Below are 23,731 nucleotides of genomic sequence, written 5' to 3' on the forward strand. Positions count from 1 at the left end.
CTCTCCCTTTTGGAATGGGAATGTCTATCCTGTGCCTGTTCACCACTATAGTTTGGAAGCACATAACTTGTCTGGTTTCACAGGTTCACAGCTGGAGAGGAATCTTGCCTCAGGATGAATCATACCTCGAGTATTACCCAAAAGTGCTTTAGATGATATTTAGATGAGCCTTTGGACTTTAGAGTTGATGCTGGAATGAGGTAAGACTTTGGGGGCTGTTTGAATGGAATGAATGTATTTTGCATGTGATAAGGGCATGAATTTGGGGAGTAAGGGGTGGAATGCTATGGACTGAACTGTGTTCCCCCAAAATTCATGCACTGAAGCCCTCACTGTGACTGTATTCAACGACAGGGCTTTTAGGAGGCCATTAAGGTTAAATGAAGTCATAAGGGTGGGGCCTTAATCCAATAGGATTGGTGTTCTTATAAGAAGAGGAAGAGAGACCAGAGTTTGCTCCCTCTCTCCACCATGTGAGGACACAGAGAGAAGGCAGCTGTCGGCAAGCCAGGAAAAGCAAACCAAACCCTTCAGGCCTTGATCTTGGACTTCCCAGCTTCCAGAACTGTGAGAAGTTTCTGTTAAGCCACCAAGTCTGTGGTCTAGGTTATGGCAGCCTAAGTGGACTCCACACTCTCTATGCCTCAGTTTCTCCATCTGTAAAGCAAGGATCATTGTGCCTATCTTACAGGACTGTTATGAGAACAAATTAACATATGTAAAGTATGGAGAAGAGGCCCATTTATTAAGCGCTAGGTCTTGGTGAGCAGTCGTTATAACGACAGCTGTCTGTGCTCAAGCTGCTTGAGCTTGCCCGAAGGTGCCATATGGCCCTAGCTGGGTGCATGAAATTGAGAAAGTAGAGTCAAGTAAATTTGTGACAGGCAAGGCCATTTAAAGGGTAATTGTTAAACTCTGAATTATGACAATTTTTTTTTAAAGAGACTCTAAAACTTTCAAGACTGCATTTATTTGTCTGTAGAAGATAGCCCTGGGCCAGCCTTTTCACTTTGCATACTTGAGGGAACCTGAAACAGAAGAGAGCCCATCGTAAATGGCTAACAGACAGTTTAAAAACAAACAAAAAATTAGTTAGTAATCAAAGATGTTTACATTTAAAGATACCATTTTTTGTCCATTACAATTCTATCATTTTAATAGATCTCATCGTTGGCAAGGATATGAAGGGCTTGGCACTCTTACATAGCTGGTAGTATTATAAACTGGAACCAAGTGGGACTTCCCTGGTGGCGCAGTGATTAAGAATCCGCCTGCCAATGCAGGGGACAACGGGTTCGAGCCTTGGTCTGGGAAGATCCCACATGCTGTGGAGCAACTAAGCCCGTGCGCCAAAACTACTGATCCTGCGCTCTAGAGCCCGCAAGCCGCAGCTACTGAGCCCGCGTGCCACAACTACTGAGGCTGCGCTCTAGAGCCTGTGAGCCACAATTACTGAAGCCCACACGCCTACAGCCCGTGCTCCGCAACAAGAGAAGCCACCGCAATGAGAATCCTGTGCACCGCAACGAAGAGTAGCCCCTGCTTGCTGCAACTAGAGAAAGCCCGCGCACAGCAACAAAGACCCAGTGCAGCCAAAAATATATAAATAAGTAAATAAATTTATGTAAAAAAAAAAAATTGGCACCAAGTCACAGATTGTACCTACCTGTGACTCAGTTCTACTTCTGGGAATCTATCCTAAAAACAAAATGAAATACAAAAAAGAGCTAAACACATCAGGTTGAGAACAAAAAACTGAAAACAAATGTCCAACAATTAGAAAACTGTCCCATTTAATGAACCATTAAAACTTGTTATAAAGACTATATAATAACCTCCAAACATGCCAATGATAGAATAAGAAAACAACATACAATGTTATACACCTTATGATAATTTCTTAATTCAGTTGTAGGAAAAAATTTTGCCAGCATAGTAGTAGATTTCTATCTGTGGCTTTTTTAAGATGGTAAGATCACCCTGGGCTTCTCAATTTTCTGAAATCTCAACTTAAATCCATGAGCTAAAGAAATAAAGTCACTCAAATCCTGGTCAGGCACTTCAGAAATGGAAACCTGGATGTATATTAATATGAAATACTGCAAGCAAATGCTTTAATTTAGCTTTAAAAAACATTTATTTACTTCCTAGTCCACTCATTTACATTTCAAGGGTGAGCTCTGTTAGAATGAAAGACCATTAAAAGGTTTAACACTATTTCCCCACATCTCCCAGGCCCAACCCTTTGTCCACGCACTGGATGTTGGGCCAGTTACTTAACTTCATTCCTTAGTTTCCTGACATGTAAAATGGGCAAAACTGTTTGTACGTCACAGGACAGTTATGAAAATTAAATAGGTTATTACGTATAAACTGCCAGGAATAGTGCCTGGCACAAAGTAAGTATCAATATCTATTGTTTCTGATCTTGAACAAGTCTTTTCACAATACATGTCATCAAGCTTTCTTTTTTTTGAGTTCAAATTTAGCTTTAGAAGTTTTATTTAAAAATTTTAAAACTTTTTACACAACCAGAATGTTCTAAACCTAGAAGACAATTCATGTATTGCTGTGTTTACCTAGAAGGTTAAAGGATAATTTCATCTTATCAGCCTACAGTCCAGTGTATTACAGATTGTTGTCTTAGTTTCTTTTCTTTTTTTAAGTTAGCTGGGAAATTCCAAGATTGTAATATTTAAGTATCGGAATACAAAAACTCGAAGTTTATTGATGTCTTATTCTCACAGTTCACTTAAAAATGTTGGCCTCATCTAAGTCAAGGAGTTGAAGGTCCAAGAAGAAGGGCGTCTGAGGAATAGACACCCAGCCTGCAGTTCAGCAACTTTACTAAGGTGGGTGTAACTCCTGCTGTTGGTTGTGTAGCTGGATAATCTGACATACTATCCAGTGTACCCTTCCCTCCACCCACTGAGTCAAGGCTGGGGGGGTGGAGTGACGGGGCGGGAAGGGATGGATAGATACCGGCCAGAAGTCCTCAGAGTTCATTTCCAAGCTTAACAACAGTCTGAAAAGCAAGACTCTCATTTGAAAGAGGCCAACTTTGTCGAAAGGGAGAGCTCAGATGGCTGCTCATGGGGTGTCACAGTGCAGGGAGGAGGCAAGATATGCCAGCGGAAAGCCTACCACAACCGAGACGGAGATGAGATTGAAACAGCGGGAGGTGGTTCCTCAGGGAGGACGGACCAGTGTGTAGAAGCTGCCTGACCCCTGGGAAGGGTCCTGTACTGTGCCATCCCGGCCTTGACCAGGGGACGGGGGAGAGTTCCAAAGGTAACAGAACCCAGGAAAGGCAAAGTAGAGTCTGAGGAAAGCAAGGATCAGTACCCACTTCTCAGGATACAGTCTCTCAGAGGAGCTGGTGAGCACTGGCTGAGGGACATCCTTAGGAACATGGGCCTGAGGGCAGCCATACAGCCCATCTGGAGCGGGAAGGCTGGGGATACGAGAAGAGGCCTGGGTTCTGAATGGCGTGGCTTAGACAAGAGAAGCCACAGGGGGGCCATGGACACCCACAGCGGATGTCAGCTCAACCACACCCAAGATCAGGGGCCAGAGAACTAGCTGGGCCAGAGGTGGGGCAACACACGAGGCTCCCACCACAGCCTCTGGAGTGTACACACTCCTCACGGTACCAGAGGAGGAGCAGAGGGAGGAGGGAGATCACTTAGGAGGCAAAGGAGCCCCCACACGGAATATTCTGAACGCTGAACTGACTCTGCTTTACTCAAAGAAGACAGGCCTTAACGGGGCAAGATAAAGAGTTCTCCCACCATCTGCGTCATAAGGGGTTCTCAAGAACAAGTGGAGAACAGTGTAGAAAGTAAAGTGGCATTTCTTCCCATCTAAACTGTGCTCTCATTCTTAATACTGCTTCAGTGTGTGAAAGTCCAGCCAGGACCCAGAGATCAGAATCCAGCCTTGTGGCCACAGCCTCACTGCCTCCTGTCTGGAGGGAAAGCCATACAGATGATCTTACAGCAAATGAAGCTCATTCTGAGCAGGGCTTTGGCCACAAAGCCCCATGAGGTCTGTCTCCTCTCCTGGGGACCTGGCCCAAGTAGCATGAGGCAGGGGGACTCTGCCCCTCGGTGCCTCTCACCTCAGAGCAACCCCAGTGAGGCAGGTGCCCCAGGCCTGTCTTCTACACCAGAAGTACTGGAAGGACGACTCCTGGAGGGAAAAACCTTCCAAAAAGGAAGAGAGCGATCCAAAGAGGACCGGAAGAGTTCTGAACGATAATTGAGTCGTATTTCTAATCCCTTTACCCTCCCACTAAAAGATCTACATTTAATACTGTGTCTTTGGCGTACATTTTATCCCTGATCTGCTCTGGATAGCCCCGGAATTAGAACAGGGGAGAAGGTGGCAGGTGGGAGGATACACTGACCTCCCTCAGGGGCGGGTTTATGTGGTCCGAGCATTTGGTGGTTTTCTGCTGACCCAAAGGAGCTGTCTGTCTCCAGGGAGGTCCCACAGCACATCAGAGAAGTCCTGCCTCTAAGGACGCTCTCAGAGAAGGGTCTTTGAGAGATCCTTCCATCCAATTCTTGCCATTCTCTTCCTTGTTCATGTGGGACCAATGAGGTGGATCTTTCATAAAACTCATATAAATAATCCCTCCAAAAGTCCACAAGAATAGATGAGCACTAACTTCAATTTATTTGATCACCAGACCCATTATGTGTCAGACAAATGGAAATTGCTGGCTTTCTCAAATGACTCTCAGCTCACTGACAGACCCAGGAGCACATACCACATAGAGATCTCCTCAAACACACCAAGCTTCACGTCACACACACTCACATGCATACACACAGACAAAACCCACTTCCATGATTGATTCAATCTTTTGTCCCCATAGAAAAATCTGAGTTACGACAAAAGAAATCTCCCTGTCTTATTTTCACAAAGAAATAAGGATGTGTCTTCCCTGTAACATTTTCTTCTTACTTGATCAGATTGGGCCTTAAGGGTCTTCCTTGGGTGCTGGTTGGAGCTCTTCCTAAGTAGCTGTAGCCTGGGGAACACCCCACCAGAGGTGGCATCACTCGAAAGTTAGATGGATCCTGTCCTGCGTGCACCACATCTCACCTTCCCAAAGTTCCAGACAGAATGACCAGCATTCATATCATCAGAGCACCAACCCCTAAACCCCCGAAGTTCAGAAAACGATAACGTCCCAGAGCCAAATGCAACCACTCGTGCAGCCTTTCCTCTGTGCCCAGTGCCCTTGGTCCATACGGCAAAATTAAATGCCTACACTGGAGATGCAGCATGAGGGGGTGGGGACTGACCAACCAAAGAGCACCTACCCCATCAAAAGGGAAGTTCAATTGTTTAAAACTCATCAGAATATGCCCACTAGGCCACAAGTAAATACTGGGGCAGATAAAAGTGATTCCCAAGGATAAGCCTAGACCTGCCCCCTGTCCCGCCACACACACACACACACACACACACACACACACACGCTCTACTATGGTGGAATTCTTGCTATCACACATAAGCACTACCTGGAGGAATGTGAGATGGAAGACAGAACATAGTGCTTCAGGGCTTTCTCAGGAAGCTAATAAATTCATCCCAACTAGCCAGACCATCTCATTTCAGAGCTTCAATTGCTATTAGAAGAAATGTCCCCAGTGGTTAATTTCACACACAGATGACCACAGCCTGAAGGAGGGGTCGAGGAAATCTACCACCCAGCAGGCTTCCTTCTCTCAGAAACTCTTTCCAAGGAACGCTCCCATGACAGGCCAAAATTCAGAGGTGTATAATGGCGGCACACCCAGGTCCCGTAACAGGCACCTACGTTCATGCATATAACGCTTTCCAGAGCTCCTCTGGCCCCAGCACAACTGGCATCTCACTTCAACACTGAGGGGGTTCTGTGTCCAGGGACACAGTCTCTACAGGATGACAGGCAACTCTGAGCAAAATTCAGAGCCTTGCATGATGTGAAATGCCCAAGCCATAGCCACGGTGACAAATAGAAGGAATAAACAATGGTGGGTTAGTGAACATCTTGCCACCCAGTAATGTCTAATCCCAAAAGAACAAAATCCTACACCTTGAAAGTCCAATTTTAAACAAGCCTCCCTGGACCTTGACATTAATCCCTATCCCTACCGAGGCCAGATGCATGGCTGGCCCACGTCCTCTCCATCCACGCACACACTTATTTGCTGATTCGGTCCCCAAGTGAACCCGCTCTGGCCCGAGCAGTTCATCTCCCGTCCTGCCATCAGCAGATTCTTATGTGCTTCACTGGGGATTTTGCCTCTCAGGAATGTTGTTGATATTGCACAGCCTTTTCTGACCACACCCCCAAGTCCCTCCAAATGCCCATCTCTACCAGCACCAGATTCCACTCCTCAGAGATCCTCTCCAAGAGCAGGAAGAAGGGTGCCATTCCTGCAAACTGAAGCTGGAGGGGACCTGCCTCCCAAATCCTGAGCCCCTCTGTATATGAGCATTTCAGTCCAATGTGCCACATCGGCTGTCCCCAGGTCTCCAGTTAGGGTATCTGGGCAGATCCTGAAACCCTATGTAGTTGCCCTTCAAATAAATGGGAATGACCCCTTATGACGATTGTTTGGCAAATAGAGACCAGTCTGAGCTTTGTTTCCTTGGCCCCTTTATCTTGATCCATCCTAGAGAGGGTTATCATGGAGGGGCAGCCTGTCATGGGTGTTGTTATGGGCTGAACTGTGGTCCCCAAAATACAATGGAAGTCCTAACCCCCAGTACCTGTGACTGTATTTGGAGTTAGGACCCTTAAAGAGGTGATTAAGTTAAAATGAGGCCATTAGGGTGGGCCCTAATCCAATCTGACTGGTGTCCTTATAAGAGGAGGAAATTTGGACACATAGAGGAGAGACACCAGGGCAAGCACACACCCAGGAAAGGCCATCTGCAAGCCAAGGAGAGAGGCCTCAGAAGAAACCAAACTTGCCAACACCTTGATGTTAGACTTCCAGCCTCCAGAACTGTGAGAAATAAATGTCTGCTGTTTAAGCCACTCAGTCTGTGTACTTTGTTACGGCAGCTCTAGCAAACCAACTACAGGTACTAAAGCCCAAGAGGGGTAAGGAGAACAGCCATGCAGGGAGGAGATGGTATGGAGATGGGAGGTGAGTTACCCACTGGATGTCCTTGAGGAAAGTGATTCCAAGGCTGGAAAAGTACAAGATGCTCGAGCTTGGACCATCTTCTGCCAGAAAGGAAGTGATCAAAGAATGATGGTGACATTCAAGTGGAAAGGCAGCCCACTTACAAGGGCTGTCACTGGCCACAATGAGGACAGTTTGAGTAACAAAATAAGTCATGATATTATATGATGATGTAATAATCCACTGAATGGAAAACCACATGTCTATAGTATTAAAAAGTTAATATAGAAACAACCAAAATGTTCTACAATAATCATTAAACTGTGGCACATCCATCCCATGAACTAATACTCACCAATAAAAAGGCAGAACAGACTACTGATACAATAACTTGGATGATTTAAAGCACATTGTGAAAAATAAATAAAGCACATTGTGCTGAGTTTAAAAAGGCCAGTCTCTAAAGGTTTTGCACTGTATGATTCCACTTATACAAAATTCTTAAAATGATAAATTAGAGAGATGGAGACCAGATTAGTGATTGCAGGGGTTAGGGAGAGTGGAGGAGTAGGGGTAGTGGGTGGGTGTGACTATAAAGGGTAGCATGTGGGACAGCTTTATGGTGATGGTTCCACAAAACTACATATGCAATAAAATGACATGGAGGGCTTCCCTGGTGGCGCAGTGGTTGAGAGTCCGCCTGCCAATGCAGGGGACGTGGGTTCGTGCCCCAGTCCGGGACGATCCCACATGCCGTGGAACGGCTGGGCCCGTGAGCCATGGCCACTGAGCCTGCACGTCCGGAGCCTGTGCTCCGCAACGGGAGAGGCCACAACAGTGAGAGGCCCGCGTACCGCAAAAAAATAAAATAAAATAAAAATGACATGGAACTATACACACATAATACCAATATCGACTTTCTGGTTTTGATATTGTACTATAGTTACATAAGATGCAGCCATAGGGGGAAACTGAGTTAAAGGCAATATTGGACTTCTCTGTCGCAAAATAAAAAGTTTAATAGAATGTTTGATGGGGCTTCCCTGGTGGTCCAGTGGCTAAGACTCGGCACTCCCAATGCAGGGGACCTGGGTTCAATCCCTGTTCAGGGAACTAGATCCCACATGACGCAACTAAAAGATCCCCCATGCCGCAACTAAGACCAGGCCCAACCAAATAAATAAATATTTTAAAAATAAAACAATAGGTATCACTTTAAGAAAAAAATAGAATGTTTGATGAATAATGAGATCTCTAGATAATTTCAAAGCACCTTCGCACAAAATACAGATTAATTACAAAAGAAAAGGGCTAACTTTAAAGTGGAAAGGCCTGGAAGTCACTACGTTAAGCACATGATCAAAGTGAATATCCTTAGTAATGGGACAAATCAAAATCTGCCCCCCTTTGATAGGGTGCAATGAGTAGAAAACCACAGCACTTCCATATTGCTGCCAAAGATGCATGTCTGAATCTAATCAGGAGGAAATAGACAAGCCCGGATCAAGAAACATTCTACAAAACAACTGGCCTGTAATCTTCAGATGTGTCCAGGTCATAAAAATTACCTGAAGACCAAGGAATTTTTCCAGGTAAAAGGAGGCAAAAGGCAAGGGACAACTAAACGCAATGCATGATTCTTAACTGGGTCCTTTTGCTAGAAAGGACATTTCAAGACTGTTGGCGCTACTTGAATGGGGCCTGAGGATTACATGACTGTAATGCCACATAATCTCCTGATTTAATGGCTGCACTGTGGTCATACAGGTGAACATCCCCATTTCCCATTTGAAGGAAATGCATGCTGACGTCATTAGGGGCGATGGCCATCAGGTTGGCAAATTACTCTCAAATGGATCAGGGAAAAAGTTCTTTGTACTATACTTGCAACTTTTCTTAAGTTGATTTTTTTCAGAATAAATGTTTTTAATTTTTTAAATGAATGATCTGAATGTCAAAGAATGAGAAACCCCTGACAAAACTGATGAAATCCTAAAATCCTTCTGCAAAAACTGGCACTCTTTACCTTCAGGCCTTGGAAGTCACACTTGACAGAAGTTATACACATACGTAAAAAATCTCAAATACGTGATTCTCTGTTCATTCTACGAATTAGCACACTCTTCCAATTAACACCTTAGACGTGGTTAGCTAAAAGACTAAAAATTGAGTGTTGTGTTCCCTTTTTAAAACATTTCCAGCCAGAACTTTCCTGTTTCCTACTAGAAAATGATGGTCCCCACTTTAAATCAAGTTACCATAAATTGGCAAATTCAATGATCAATTATCCTTGGAAAAGCAGGACTTCCGTTGTACATCCTTGGCGCTGGCACAGGCCTGCTCTGTACCAGGCCCAAGGGGACTGGCTGGAAGGACTAGCCAGGCACCTCACTGTGAGAATGACATGGTGATGCCTACCTGATAGGGACCAGTGAGGATTAAGTGCAAGCAAGATTCTTGCCTTAATATCTAACACACTAAAACCACATTTGGGGAAGCATTACCATTACTAACTTAGACAGCCAGGTTCAAGGTTCAGTTCACTCTTCTCCTTTTCAGTTTCGCTCTTTGTTCTCAGTCATTCCCTGTCAGCTCATGTAATAGAATAGGAATTCTGTATCCTAAGAGTTGACTGGAGAGGGAAGTTTTAAATCTCAAGTGGCCAGAACTGGAAAATCTAGACTGAGCATGTGCACAAGTGGGATCCTTAGAAAACAGTAATCAAATCGGAAACGAGGCCAGCCAGTCAGCAGAGAGCCTGTAAGACCTCAAACCACAGCGGGGCATTGGCAAGAGCCAAGTGAGAAAACCCAGACCACTTGTTGCAAACAGAATGACAATGCCTGGGGCCCATTGTTGACTGCTCACCAATCAGTACTGACTGCTTCAGAAAGAGAAAAGCAAGTACCGTATGCTAACACATATATATGGGATCTAAAAAAAAAAAAAAAAAAAAGGTCATGAAGAACCTAGGGGCAGGATGGGAATAAAGATGCAGACCTACTAGAGAATGGACTTGAGGATATGGGGAGGGGGGAGGGTAAGCTGTGACAAAGTGAGAGAGTGGCATGGACATATATACACTACCAAATGTAAAACCGATAGCTAGTGGGAAGCAGCCGCATAGCACAGGGAGATCAGCTCGGTGCTTTGTGACCACCTAGAGGGGTAGGATAGGGAGGGAGACGCAAGAGGGAAGACATATGGGGATATATGTAGAGCTGGTTCACTTTGCTATAAAGCAGAAACTAACACACAATTGTAAAGCAATTATACTCCAATAAAGATGTTAAAAAATAAATACTGATTGCTCATGGCGTGGCAAGCAGACTTAATAAAGTCCAAGTGAACACTGACATGCCAGGTACTATGCTAGACACTCTGCTGACATGATGTCATTTGAACCTCACAGTTACCTTATGTAGGTACAATTATCATTCCCATTCTACAGATGGGGAAACTGACGGTTGGAAAATTTTAGCAGCTCACTCAAGGTCACACCGCAAACAAGTGGTAAAACCAGGGTTTGAACGTCAGCATTCTGTCTCCAGAGCCTGCACTCAACTGATCTTCTAAACCGCCTCCCACCACCACCCATCATTTGTTACTCCACGGCCCCCACTGTTCCTTATACCACGCTGAGCAACTTGCTTAGTCCCAGACTCCTGCAAGCCTTTCTTGTTTCAGCAGCAATCGTGTTGGAGGATGGAACAAGGGGTCTTGCTTGTGTAACACTGAGACACAGCCAGAGCAAAACGTCCACTCTCTAGACTTGGAGAAGCAGACTGCTCCAGGCAATGGCTTCCTTAGTTTGGCAAGGTAATAAGTGATAATGTTACAATAAACCCCTTTGTTATTACTTAGAAAACTGTGTCTTCCAACAAGGCCAACTTAAAAACAAATGCGCGTGTGTGAGTGCGCATGTGTGTGAGTGAGCGTGTGTGTACATGGGATCACCATTCAGCTTTATGGAGGGCAAGCTACTTCTTTTTCTGGAGACCTCAGAATCCGGAAAACCTTTTGATGTATTAATTAGGGTCGTAAAAAATTAAGCTTAGGTCCCTATTGGGTGATTTTGGAGGAGTTGCCTTCCCCTTGAGCAGCTTTCCAATTAACTTGGGAACATAATAACCGACCTTTCAAACTAGCACACTCACCTCCCCACCTAGGTACTTTCACACAATGATCTTGTTTCAATCATGTTTTAACATGGAAAATATCTCATGCCCAAGGGATGCATTATGAGTTTTTGGACATCAACATGACTAAGAAGAAACACTTCACCAGACTCCTGGCTGGAGAGATAACGCCCATTGTAGACATCGCCCCCTGGCGACAAGTGTGTGCCAACTCACCATTGCCGCCATCTGCCCAGGACCCTTCCTCCTCATTCTTCAAGCCCACAGCACAACCGGCGTGTGGTATATTTCTCGATAGCTCTCTAGCCAAGGACATATGTGGTTCAGAAGTATTGCTGCTACAGTTCTGATGATCTGGGTCTTGTTTCTAGAAACCATATTTAGTTGTCAAACAGTATGACAGATTTTAAAGATTTAAATCAATATATTTCAAAGTTCTAATGTACGAAATTGTATTTAAGTAATGAGGGCAATGCTTAAGTTATTATGGAAAGAAAATCATTGCTCAACAGACTGTATTTTGTTCTACTATAACCTTAAAATGTTGTGTGATTGGCAACTGCATTAAAAAGACTATAGCATGGGACAGATTCTATGTTTTATAATGAATGCAGCACAAAACAAAGCACTTCTGCTAGACAATTCACATGCAAGAAAAAACTAAGGCAGCCACCTGCACCTGTCCAGGTATTACGACCATGCCACAACCCAGCCATCCAGTTTGGCCAGTAGGACAATCCATTCCCACCACTGCAAAATGTATCCTCCCAGTAGTCACGTAATTAGGACTAGCAGACAAGAGGAAGAAAACTAAAAAGTACCATTATACACGTGGCTATTTCTGCCCTAAGTTCCTAGAATGAATATGCTTCTCTTCTCTCTACTATCTGTCCTCTTTTGTCCCTAAACAGGATCACATAGCTAATTAGAAAAGGCCTTCATGGATCTAACAACTGTTGTTCTTCCATCCTTTTGATTCTTCTCTCCAGGCTCAGACTTCCAAGTTGAATGAGCTTGAAGTCTGCCACTTTCCTCTGCTTGGATTTCAGATATTTACCAACCACATACCCTCAACGCACAGCAAGGTGACTTCCAGCCACCCCTGGCCCCCCTGCAGCTTCTCAAACGACTTCCCATGCTCACATTCCCAAGATGCCCCCTCCCTGATTGTAGGACCCCATCTTGCTTCTCCACCTGCCCCTCTCTGATGGCTCCTCCTTTAGCGCTCATTTCTAAGGCCTCTTCTCTCTTCATAGTTTACCTCCTCTGACGACTAACCCATTTTCAAGCCTTCTGCATTTGCCTCTCCATAGAATGAGCCCATGAAACCAGCCCACACCTTCCACTGCCTAATGGACACCCCTGAGCTATGTGCCCCAGGAATGGTTGTGACATCATGGTGCCTCACAGTTTACAAAGCAGGTTCACTTGTGTCATCCCACTGGATGGTCACAAAACCCCATGAGATCAGCATCACCAGGAAATCAATGAGCTCTCCGGCAGGGTTGCCCCTCAGGGAGGGCCTCTCCCAAGGGACATCCCTCTTCCTTTCTGTGTCCTGCCTGAGGTGCGTCCTGCTGAAGGAAAGCGCTGCCGTAGAGAGGGTTTAAGGAAACTCCTCTCATGCCCCTGCTGTCAAAGTCCCAGTAAAGGCTAAGCAGTTCGGAGCTAGATGCCCTGGACAGCAACAGGAGGTAGGGATACAGATGGCCAGGAACTTGGCTCCAAAGCTTGCACAGACCTAGATTCAGACTCCAGTTCTGACATTTCTTAGCTGTGTGGACTTTACCTGTATTTTGGCATCTTCTTCAGTAAAACCAGGGTCATAAATAGGTCAAAGGACTGTATAAACTAACTAGAACGGACACATCAATTGTCTGGCACCTAGACAGGGCTCAATAAACGGTGGGTATCGCTGTTCTAACTTCTTAAACCTTTACCTCAGAGTCTTTGGCTCCTTCCAAAACATCACTGAGAACTTGTATATATTCAGCTGCACCTTTGAGGATATCAACTTTGCTAGGCTTCCTGCTTTGGGGAAGAAATGGCACCAGCGTCTTCAGTTTGGCAAAACCACGGTTGAGATTTTTTATCTGGAAAGCAAAAAGGCACAGTGACACACAGGAAGCTAACTTGTAAGGCATCCCCCCAAACCACGGAAGGCGGTTGTGAGGGCTCGTTTCCACAGCTCTCTTGTCTGGGCGGGGAATCTAGGCAGGCACGTGCCGAAGAGCCATCGCTCCACTGGCAGTACACTTCCTGGCAAGGGGAGAGGGAGGGGCATGAACCTGGCAGCAGGGATGGATGGACTGGGAGGCGTGTCTAGGTCCACACAGACCTCCTTCTCTTCCTCTGAGAGCATCCCCACTGCAAGGTAGAGGCGGGCTGGGTAGTGGTTAAAAGCTGTGAGTCAGTACATCAGGATTTAAAACCCAACTCTACCATTTAGCTTTACAAAACTGTGTAGGATACTTCATATCGCCAAGCCTTGGTCTGTTTACCTGCAAAGTGGAAAATACTCCCCTTGTTGTGGTGTAGCTTTTTTTATGGTGATTAAGTGACATAATTACACACCAAACACTTCCTCCTGGCACACAGAAAGTCTTCAATAAGTTGTACTAACGATAATGAATAAACTGTACAAACACTCGTCTATTCAGGTACTGTGCCAGCAACTCTTCAACCTCTTTCCCAGCGGAGTTGATGATATAGAGTCCAGAGAGTCTGCGCGTTGGCAAGACTTGAAAAGTAGAATGAAGAGCCTTTTTTCCTTCATCTCCAGGGTCTAATTACTTGGCTCTGAAGGCCTAGAATTCTGATGATCAACCCCCCGCTGGAGGACTCAGGCCCTCGAAGAACCGGTTCCCACTACACCATGAAGCCAATATACTCACTCACTTATATTGAGAGCTCTCTCCTACCCCACATCAAAGTGGGCAAAGGACATAGTCAGCCCATTCACAGCAGAATACAGTGAATGTATTTCATAAGTTTACTGGTCATAATGTATTTCATAAGTTTATTGGTCATAAGTTTCAATAAACTTATGAAAATATTCAACTTTAATAATCAAAGAACTACAAATTAAAACAGAAATTAGATACCATTTTTCATGTACCAAGCTGGTAACATTTTTGTTTTGATTATTGTACCCAGCATAGGGGATGGAAAAAGGGAACAGTCCTATAGCCTGCAAAAGGGGATAAAAATTAATAAACTTTTCTAGAAAGCAATTGGGCAACCTGTATCAAAAGTCACAAGATCGTTTATATCCCAGTAATTCCACTTCTACTGTTTTGCTCTACAGCAATTATCAGACATGGGCATAGATCTATGTACCAGTAAAAAGCTGCAAAAAATCATATATGCCCAACACTAGGAGACTGAATAAGTAACAGTCCATTTATATGTTGGACTATGCAGTCAAAAGCTGCTCTGCCTAGAATATGAGGAAATGCTTTTGATAACGTTAAGAGAAAAAAATACAAAGATATGTACTAAATCATAGCAACTTTGTAAGATTATGAATACGCACAAATATAAGTAGAAAAAAGACTAGGAGGATATACACAAGAATGATAGTTCATGGTAGTTATATTTGCATTGTGGGTGTTTCCATTCCCTATTCAGTCATTTCTCTGTCTTCCAGGTGTACTAATTTCATCATTATAAAGAAAACTAAGGTCATTAGTTTTAAAATAGTAGGTAACACCAGGACCCATTCTCTGCAGAAAGCAATTCCTTCCTGGTGGGGAAAGCCCAACTTAAAATGCAAAATATCGGATCAGAATCTTGTTTGAGAGCCACATCAACACATCAGATCACAGGGTTATCATAAAGGGCTCCCAACTTTCCCTTAAGTCTTCTACACCTGCTTGGTCCTTTCTCCTCACGCCCGTACCCAAACAAAGCTCCGAGCTGATTGACTGGGGCTACGTTTCTAAAGGGCCCAGGAGTGTGCAGGAACAGCCCCCAGCAGAACTTCCTCCTCGAGTCCCAGGCCGGAATGTGCGCGCACCCTCTTCCAGCGTTCGCCCTTCCCTCTCTCGGTAGCCTCTGCAGCAGCCCGACCCAAAGACTGCAAAGGGCGGAAAGGAGACGGAATCTCACAAGTTTGGGGCCCGAGTTTAGTTAGTAATACTAAAAGCTACCAGTAGATGGCGCTCCAACTCCGCCCGAGGGACCATCCCCGCGGGTGAACCCGCGTACCCGCCAGGGTGGGAAAGATCCACTTTCTGTCCCCCGCCAGGGGGTTGAGTGGGAGTCTGGGTGCACACCCAGGCTTTGTTTAAATTCTTTGTTTAAAGTAAGGAAAAGAGTAACTTCCATTAGGCTCCCTGTGCCTCGCCCTATTTGTGCTTGGAGGCAGAGCGCTGGGAAAAGGGGACCCCAAGCACCCACCCAGCGCAGGAGGTAGTGAGACGTAAGCGCACTGCCGCCTCTGAGGGTTCAAAGCGCCTGCCAGGGGGAGACGTTTCTGAAGTGGTAAGCGGCCCCCTCGGCCTTCCCCAGACCCGCTTCCCGCACCGGTCCAGGTGGGTCGCAGGTGAGGCGCCATCCCGGCGCGGGTGGAGGCGAACACGAGCGGCCCTCGGGAGGTCGAAGTCGCCCCGGGCCCCCGGGCGGGAAGTGGGCGCCCTGGGCCCCCGAACGTGTCCGAAATGGGTGGCGGGTCTGGGGGGAGCCGGGAGGAAGGCGGCCGGGTCTCGGGACAGGGACCTCGCGGGGCCGGCGCTCACCCGCTCGCGCTCCTTGGCGTTGGCCACGCGCCGCCGCTCCAGCACCAACTGCAGGTCCTCCGTGGACGAGTAGCCGCCCGACGGCAGCCGCTTGAGCCGGCAGACGGCGGCCAACTGGGGCAACGGCCCGAACTGCTCCCGCAGCACGTCTTCCAGCACCTCGGCCGGTGGGGCCCTCAGGAGCGCCGGCGCGGCGTCCATGGCGGCGCGCGGGGGCGGGAGGCCGGGTCTTCCCGCGCGGGTACCTGGGCCACGCGGGGTCGGGGGCGGCGGCGGCCCGGCCACCTGCCCCCATTCCCCTGCGCGCCTGCGTACCTGCCCCGCCCGCTCTGGGGAAACCGCTCCGGGACGCTCGGTTCAATAAGCCCCACAGGTGATTTCCGTGGAGCCTGGATTACAGCGCTGGCTCGCAAATCGGCTGCACACTGGAGTCACCTGGGGAGTTTTAAAAAATCCACCTGCTCGGGTACCAGTCCCCCACATTCTGACTCAACCAATCTGAGTTGGGACCTGAGCGTCTGGACATGTGTACACACGTGTAGGCAAATATACATACGAACATATATACGTTTACCAGAAAAAAATTGATGGATAGGGGCTTCGCTGGTGGTGCAGTGGTTGAGAGTCCGTCTGCCGATGCAGGGGACACGGGTTCGTGCCCCGGTCCGGGAAGATTCCACATGCCACGGAGCAGCTAGGCCCGTGAGCCAAGGCCGCTGAGCCTGCGCGTCCGGAGCCTGTGTTCCGCGATGGGAGAGGCCACAACAGTGAGAGACCCACGTACCGCAAAAAAAAAAAAAAAAAAAAAAAAAAAAAAAAAAAAATTGATGGATACACACAAAACGTTTTTCAATTTCATTTTGAAATAAATAAAAGTTGCAAGAGCAGAAACAAAAAGGTCCTATATCCCCTCACCTAGATTTCCCACTTAACTTTTTTCACATGTGCTCCACCACTACCTTTCTCTCTATGTGTATTCCCGTTTTCATTTTCTAAAGCTTTTCCTTAGTCTTGTCCTGTCTTCATGGCTTTGACAATTTCAGAGAGTAGAAGCCTTTCAGTGTGGAGGATGTCCCTCAACCTGGGTCTGTCCAGTGTTTCCTCATGTCCAGACCCAGGTCCTGCCCTCTTGGCAGGGACTCGATAGGAAAGATGCTGAGCTTTTCTCAGTGCCTCACATCAGGAGGCGTGATGTTGACCTGTCCCACCGCTGGCAATGTTAACTTTGATCACCCAGTCAAGGTGGTGTCTGCCAGGTTCCTTCACCATAAATTGACATTTTTTTCCCTCTTAATTGATAAATATTTTGTGAGGAGATATCCTTAGCATCCATTACTGACTCCTGCCTGAATTAACCACCACTCTGATAACAGACAAATGGTCAGCATCCTCTTTGAGGAAGAGCTCTCCCTTCTCCCCAGTAAGTGTTTCATTTTGTGTTATGTCAGCATGAGCTCATGAATTTCTATTTTATTCAATAAGATGTAATTCATTCATATCATTTATTTTAATGCTCATATTGTCCCAGATTTGGCCTGTGGGAGCCCCTTCAAACTGGCTCCTCTGTCCTTTTGACATGACCCCTTCATTGTTTGAGCACTTACTTACTTGTGCCAAAAAGACAACATGTTCCAGGCTCATCCCGAATTCTCCTAGCCCCTGCCCTGAAATGGGTCAATTCTCCTTTTAGTGGAAGATAGAATTTAGAAACCAAGTTTGGATGTTCATTACTTTTGGGATGTCATTACTTCTAGGCTCTTTTTGCAGACAGGAAATAGATGTATGCATGCACAGAAGCAGACGCACACATACAGCTGTATCTATCTCTATATAGATGGACAGATATATTTAAAAAGCATGAGTTCACACTAATACCTCCAGTTCCAATCCAATACCTCAGGTTTCTCTCTAGTTTCCCCCTTTCCCCCTTAATTCCCTTCTTCAACAGTGAGAAACTTCACTCTGGTTACTTATTTGCTCGGTTCCCACATAGAACTAATTTCCTAGCCACATCAGCCACCTCCTCAGCCCCATCTCCATGGCAACTGCCTTCAAGGGCAGGGTGAGGGGAAAAGAAGAGGACACACCAAATGCTTAACCAGGGTTCCCCTGAGCAGTGGGCCTGGGAATGGGGAGCTTTGGTCTGTGAATCTCATCTTCTGTGTTGCTTGCATTTTCATAGCATGAAATTACTTTTATAATTTTTAAAATATATTTTTTAAAGAAGGAAAATTATGTGCTCTGAGTTCATTTGGTGCTGTCTGCTGACAGGCAGAGAGAAGGCAGCAAGAGCCAGGTGTGTGGGGATGAAGCTTAAAATGGAGATGGTGGGCTTCCCTGGTGGCGCAATGGTTGAGAATCCACCTGCCAATGCAGGGGACACAGGTTCGAGCCCTGGTCTGGGAAGATCCCACATGCCACGGAGCAACTAGGCCCGTGAGCCACAACTACTGAGCCTGTGCGTCTGGAGCCTGTGCCCCGCAACAAGAGAGGCCACGACAGTGAAAGGCCCGCGCACCGCGATGAAGAGAGGCCCCCGGTTGCCGCAACTAGAGAAAGCCCTCGCACAGAAACGAAGACCCAACACAGCCAAAAATAAATAAATAAATTTATTTTTTTTAAAAATGGAGATGGTTTACCCCTTTACTTAACTTTCCTTGGGCGTCAAAAAGAACATCACCGACATTATTTTATTGCCAAAAGCTCGAGTCGGCAAGCTGGTGTGCGTCAGAAACCCAGTGTGAGAAACCCAGACTTTACTCTTTCAGACCTGCTCCCCTCCATCAACTCCAACTATCATTTTCTGGCCCCTTGGCTGTTTGATTCCTCAACTGAGCCATCTGTTCTGAGGGAGAGCAATTACATACACCAGTCTGAGCTGAGGGGCCGACACCTTTCCATCACACAATAATGCAATGGCCTGATGAACAAAAAGTTTATTTCTCTCGCCTCTAACAGTGTGAAACGTGGAGGTCAGTAGTGCATCTCTGCCCCTCATGGTCACTCAGGGATTGAGATTCCTTCCAAATCATTGCTCCTTCATCATCGCCCCTGGGGGTCATTTCCCAAAATGGAGCTGTCCCGTTTGAGGCTTCTGCCGCGGCTGGTGTCCGACAGGGATCACCTTCACAGCAGCAAAGTCCTCAGGCCACTTGCACCAGTCAAGGTCCAGAAAACTCTTCTAGGGTCAGAAACTCTTCTGGGTATTTCAAGCAGATGCCAAGGGGTTTATAAAGGTGCTTACACAGTCAGTGGGAGGGCGGGAGAAGCAGGAGGGGCTCTGAGTCCAAGGACACACCTCTAAAGCAGCAGCCAGGCAGCAGGGAGCCCCTGCCCCTGCAGCTGCCACTCAAGCCTCCGAAGCTGGGGGAGGGGCCCGGGAGGCTGCTGCAGAGAAACCCCAATTTCCCATGCCCTGGCATGTCCACAGGAAACAGGTGGTGGGACAGGGAGGGGCGCTCTGCCTCACTTCCATGCTGGTAATCTCACACACCTGTTTCTAACTAAATCTTTTTTTTAATAAATTTAGTTAGTTAGTTAGTTATTTTTGGCTACTCTGGGTCTTCGTTGCTGCGCATGGGCTCTTCTCTTGTTGCAGCGAGCGGGGGCTACTCTTCGTTGTGGTGTGTGGGCTTCTCATTGCGGTGGCTTCTCTTGTTGCGGAGCACAGGCTCTAGGCCCGCGGGCTTCAGTAGTTGTGGCACGTGGGCTCAGTATTGTGGCTCGCCGACTCTAGAGCGCAGGCTCAGTAGTTGTGGTGCACGGGCTTAGTTGCTCCGCGGCATGTGGGATCTCCCCGGACCAGGGCTCAAACCTGTGTCCCCTGCGGGCAGGCAGATGCTTAACCACTGAGCCACCAGGGAAGCCCTAACTAAATCATCTTAACTGGCATCCAGAGCCATGGGTACAAGGGGTTCTGGGAAATGGAGCTTCGGCCTTCCTGCCTCTGCGATGCAGAAAGGCACCCTGGAGAAGGGAGTGAGGACAGTCTGGTCCACATTATCTTCCACCCCGAGACAGAGAAATTGCCCCAGCACGTTCACCTCATCAGTCTTTGCCTATTCGTTACCCTGGGACCCAGCTGAGAAGAACACCCCCTCCTGCTGATGGAAACACCCATTGTGGGTGCTTGGAAGCCTCTACCACACCAGCCAGATCGTGGCTCAGACACAGTTCCCTTAATCTCCTTAGGTCAGTCAGACATGAGAGAGCGGTGAAAACCAGCTTTAGTAAGAGAAGGCAAAGAATGACATTTTACAAGGATCAAAAACTCTAAAGGGACATGTTTGCATTGCCCAGAATGCCTATCCAAGTCAATCTGGCAATTTCATATTAGTATTCATTTTCCCATAATGTGTATTATTATTATTACATATTATTTATTACATACGATATACTATTCTACCTCACCACATTCTTGGGACTTAGACTTTACTCTGATGTACAAGTGGGAAAGTTAATGCCAGAGAAGTTGAGTACCTAGCCAGGTCATGCTGCTGGTCAGTGGCAGAGCTGAGCCTAGAGCTCGGGCTTGCCGTCTCCGTGGCAGTCCTTTTTCCTCGAGGTCTGAGCAGCCCCCATCCCAAGGGCTCTGGGCCCAGCCCTGTGCCTCCGGTTAGCCTGGTACCCCAGCACCCGGGCCCTGCTCCTGTCCCAAGGTCCTGCTCCCTGTGCCCCACACCTCACCTCCCTTGAGCTCCTCCTCCACCCCCTGGGCATGAGCTGGGGTCAACTTCTTGGCCACATCTTCAGCAGAGGTAACAGTGGGTCAGAAGTGCTTTTCCACCAACAGCGGAGAAGAGGAACAGACCCACGGGCTGTGTCCCCAGGAAGCTGCTTTAAGGTCATTTCCCCACAGGGACCCTCAACTCGTGCCCTTCTCATTTGTGCTGCTGGGCTAAGGCCACAGCCATAGCCTGGAGCTCTGACAAGATGCCAAAGGTGCCTGGCAGCCTCGCAAAGGGGTGGATGGAAGCTTAGGGCCTGTGGGGTCACACGGAAGAGCTGAGACTTAAGCAGGGCCCAGGGGTTCATCGTGGCTCAGAGGGGAAGAGCTTCTGCAGCACAGGGGTTCCTAGGACTTTTGAGCGAGTCATCCAAACTCTAGGCCTCACCTTGCCATCTATAAAGCAGAGATTATAACAGGAGCTTCCTCAGAGTTGTAGTGAGGAGGCCATCAGGCTATTGGTGTAACAATAACAGCTAAACTCTAGGCCTCACCTTGCCATCTATAAAGCAGAGATTATAATAGGAGCTTCCTCAGAGTTGTAGTGAGGAGGCCATCAGGCTATTGGTGTAACAATAACAGCTAAGGCTTATACAGTGGGATCTGGGTGCCATGCACTACTCTAAGCTCAACATATATGCTAATTTTCTAAATTCACACAACAGCCCCAAGAGTAAGGGATTCTCATTTACTCACGGAAGAAGAAATTGAGACACAAAAGTCAGGTAACCGGCTTTCGCAGCTAGAAAGGGGCAAAGCTGGGACTGGACCCAGAGAGTCTGACCACAGAGCCTGGGTCTACAACCACGAACCTCTCTTGCCTCGTGTAACTCCCACCCCATTGGAAGTGATGGTGAGAACAGCAATGATGATTTATGAACCAGATGGAATGTCCAGAAACTCGGCTATTACACAGACAAATCCTAAGTGACCCAGGCAGAGGGATGTTCTGAGCAACAGTGCAGGAACTGCAGTCAGAGCTGGTTGAGGGGCACTGAGGCCCAGGGCTCGGTTCCAGTGACCCTACAGCGAGGATGCCGTGAGAGGCTCAGTGGAGCCACCTTGAAGAGGGCCCAGATTCCTCGTCCTGGGATCTATACAACTGAGACTGGGAAGCTCTTGTCAGATTGAAGAAGGGTAAGATTGCAACAAAAGCAGGGCTCTGGGGGGTTTGAGAGGAAGTGGGATCCAGACTGCTTTGGGGGAGGGTAAGGGGATCTGAGGGGCACAGCTGTGCTGTGGATACCCTGCTGCGTGGACACTTGTCCTGCAGGAAGAAGCCTTCTTGAGGCCCAGCTGACAGCCCCTTGTTCTATCCTAAATCACCACCACCACCCCCAAAAAGCAGCCCATAACTCCTCACTCTTCTGTGACTCTAACTGAGGCCTGGAGCCTTCATTGGCAGTGCAGGTCCTTGGGGGTGTTTGGCTTTGAGCTGCAGGAATCGCTAGTAGCAGATTGAGGTAGAGCCATTTATAACTGGCCCTTATAAGTGAGAAAATACAAAGAGAGAGGGTCTTCCTAGTAGGCATGGTGTAGGCTTACGGGGAGACCTGGCCAAGGCCCAGGCCCAAATCTGGGCATTGCCCATGGGAGCAAGTGTTGTAAGAGTTCTGGAGCATGGAGGGCTGAGACATTAGTTGGTAGAGCACACTTGGAGTTTACAACTATAATAAGTAGGGGTAGCTTTTCCTCTAAACTAGTGACCTCCATCCTCAAGATGCTGTACCATCTTCCTCCAGAATGCGTTCTCCCTCCCGACTGAGAAATTATTCTAGAAAACTAGGCCTCGAAGGTCATTTCATGACAGCCAAAAAGTCTATGCCTTCCCCTCCCTATGCCAGAGTCCAGCTGTCCCCTAAATCACAATGTGTAGACAGACCCCAGCCTCATCAGGTTGGGTCCTCCTACTGAGGGAGACTGGAAACCATGGCCCTGGGAGACAAGGCTGTGGGCACACACCAGATGGCGGGAATCGTCACAGCCTGCTGTTGCCATCAATGCAATCTGAGTGGAGGCAGAGTGGGACAGGGTGACAAGCTGACTGCTTCCCCCAGGACAACTGCGGATTCACTCTGCCTCCCCAGATTCTCTCTGCTCCATCTACAGAGAACTTAATTCCTCTGCCTTTCTCTTTCTTGGGGAGACTGCAGCTTTCAGAACCTCCTCTAGAGGAGAGAAAGGGCCAGCCCGGGCATAAGAATTGACCCTGGAATGTGAGCAGGAGAGAGTCCTTCAGGTTTACCAGTTCCTGTTCTGTTAGCTCTAGACCACAGACCATGGAGGGCTGGGTGAGCAGCTGCTACTCCAGAAGGTCCCCAGCCCCAGGTTTCAAGCACCACAGGACTCCTTCCTGTGGCTCTGAGAAGGGGGCAGATGTCCTAACCACCTCTCCTCCCTACTGGAATGCCGGCTTCATGAAGGCTGGAATTTTTATCTGTTTGGTTCGCTGTTGAATCCCCAAAACCTAGAAGAGTGTTTGGTACATAGTGAAAGCACAATAAATAATCCTTGATTGAATGAATATGGATAAAAAGTAAAATTCTTCAAGTATATGTAATGGTTGCGATTTTTTTTTTTTTTTTTTTGGCCAAGCCATGCGGCATGTGGGACCTTAGTTCCCCAACCTGTAATCGAACCCATGACCCTGCATTGGGAGTGTGGAGTCTTAACCACTGGACCACCAGGGACATCCCAATGGTTATGAATTTTTTAGACATTAAACAAAGTAACACTGAAATACCTAAATCAAAAGCTATTAGAGGGCAGCTTCACTGGTGGCACAGTGGTTAAGAATCCGCCTGTCAATGCAGGGGATACGGGTTCGAGCCCTGGTCCAGGAAGATCCCACATGCCGTGGAGCAACTAAGTCCATGTGCCACAACTACTGAGCCTGTGTGCGCGCCTAGAGCCAGTGCTCCGCAACAAGAGAAGTCACCACAACGAGAAGGAGCCCACACACCACAGCGAAGAGTAGCCCCTGCTCGCCGCAAC

General features: G+C 47.4%; 1 protein-coding gene across 1 annotated transcript; it reads right to left on the bottom strand.

Moving 5' to 3' along the window:
• Positions 1-1,662: 1,662 nt before the first annotated feature.
• Positions 1,663-16,212, bottom strand: FIGLA (folliculogenesis specific bHLH transcription factor; the record flags this gene model as incomplete). The annotated part of the gene is made up of 4 exons (XM_082672296.1): positions 1,663-1,698; positions 11,418-11,639; positions 13,213-13,365; positions 16,012-16,212. The coding sequence occupies 4 exons, from the start codon at positions 16,210-16,212 to the stop codon at positions 1,663-1,665; spliced, it is 612 nt and encodes a 203-aa protein (XP_082528422.1).
• Positions 16,213-23,731: the final 7,519 nt, after the last annotated feature.

Source organism: Grampus griseus, assembly GCF_964374135.1.
Source record: "Grampus griseus genome assembly, chromosome: 15".
In the NCBI taxonomy this organism is placed as follows: domain Eukaryota; kingdom Metazoa; phylum Chordata; class Mammalia; order Artiodactyla; family Delphinidae; genus Grampus; species Grampus griseus.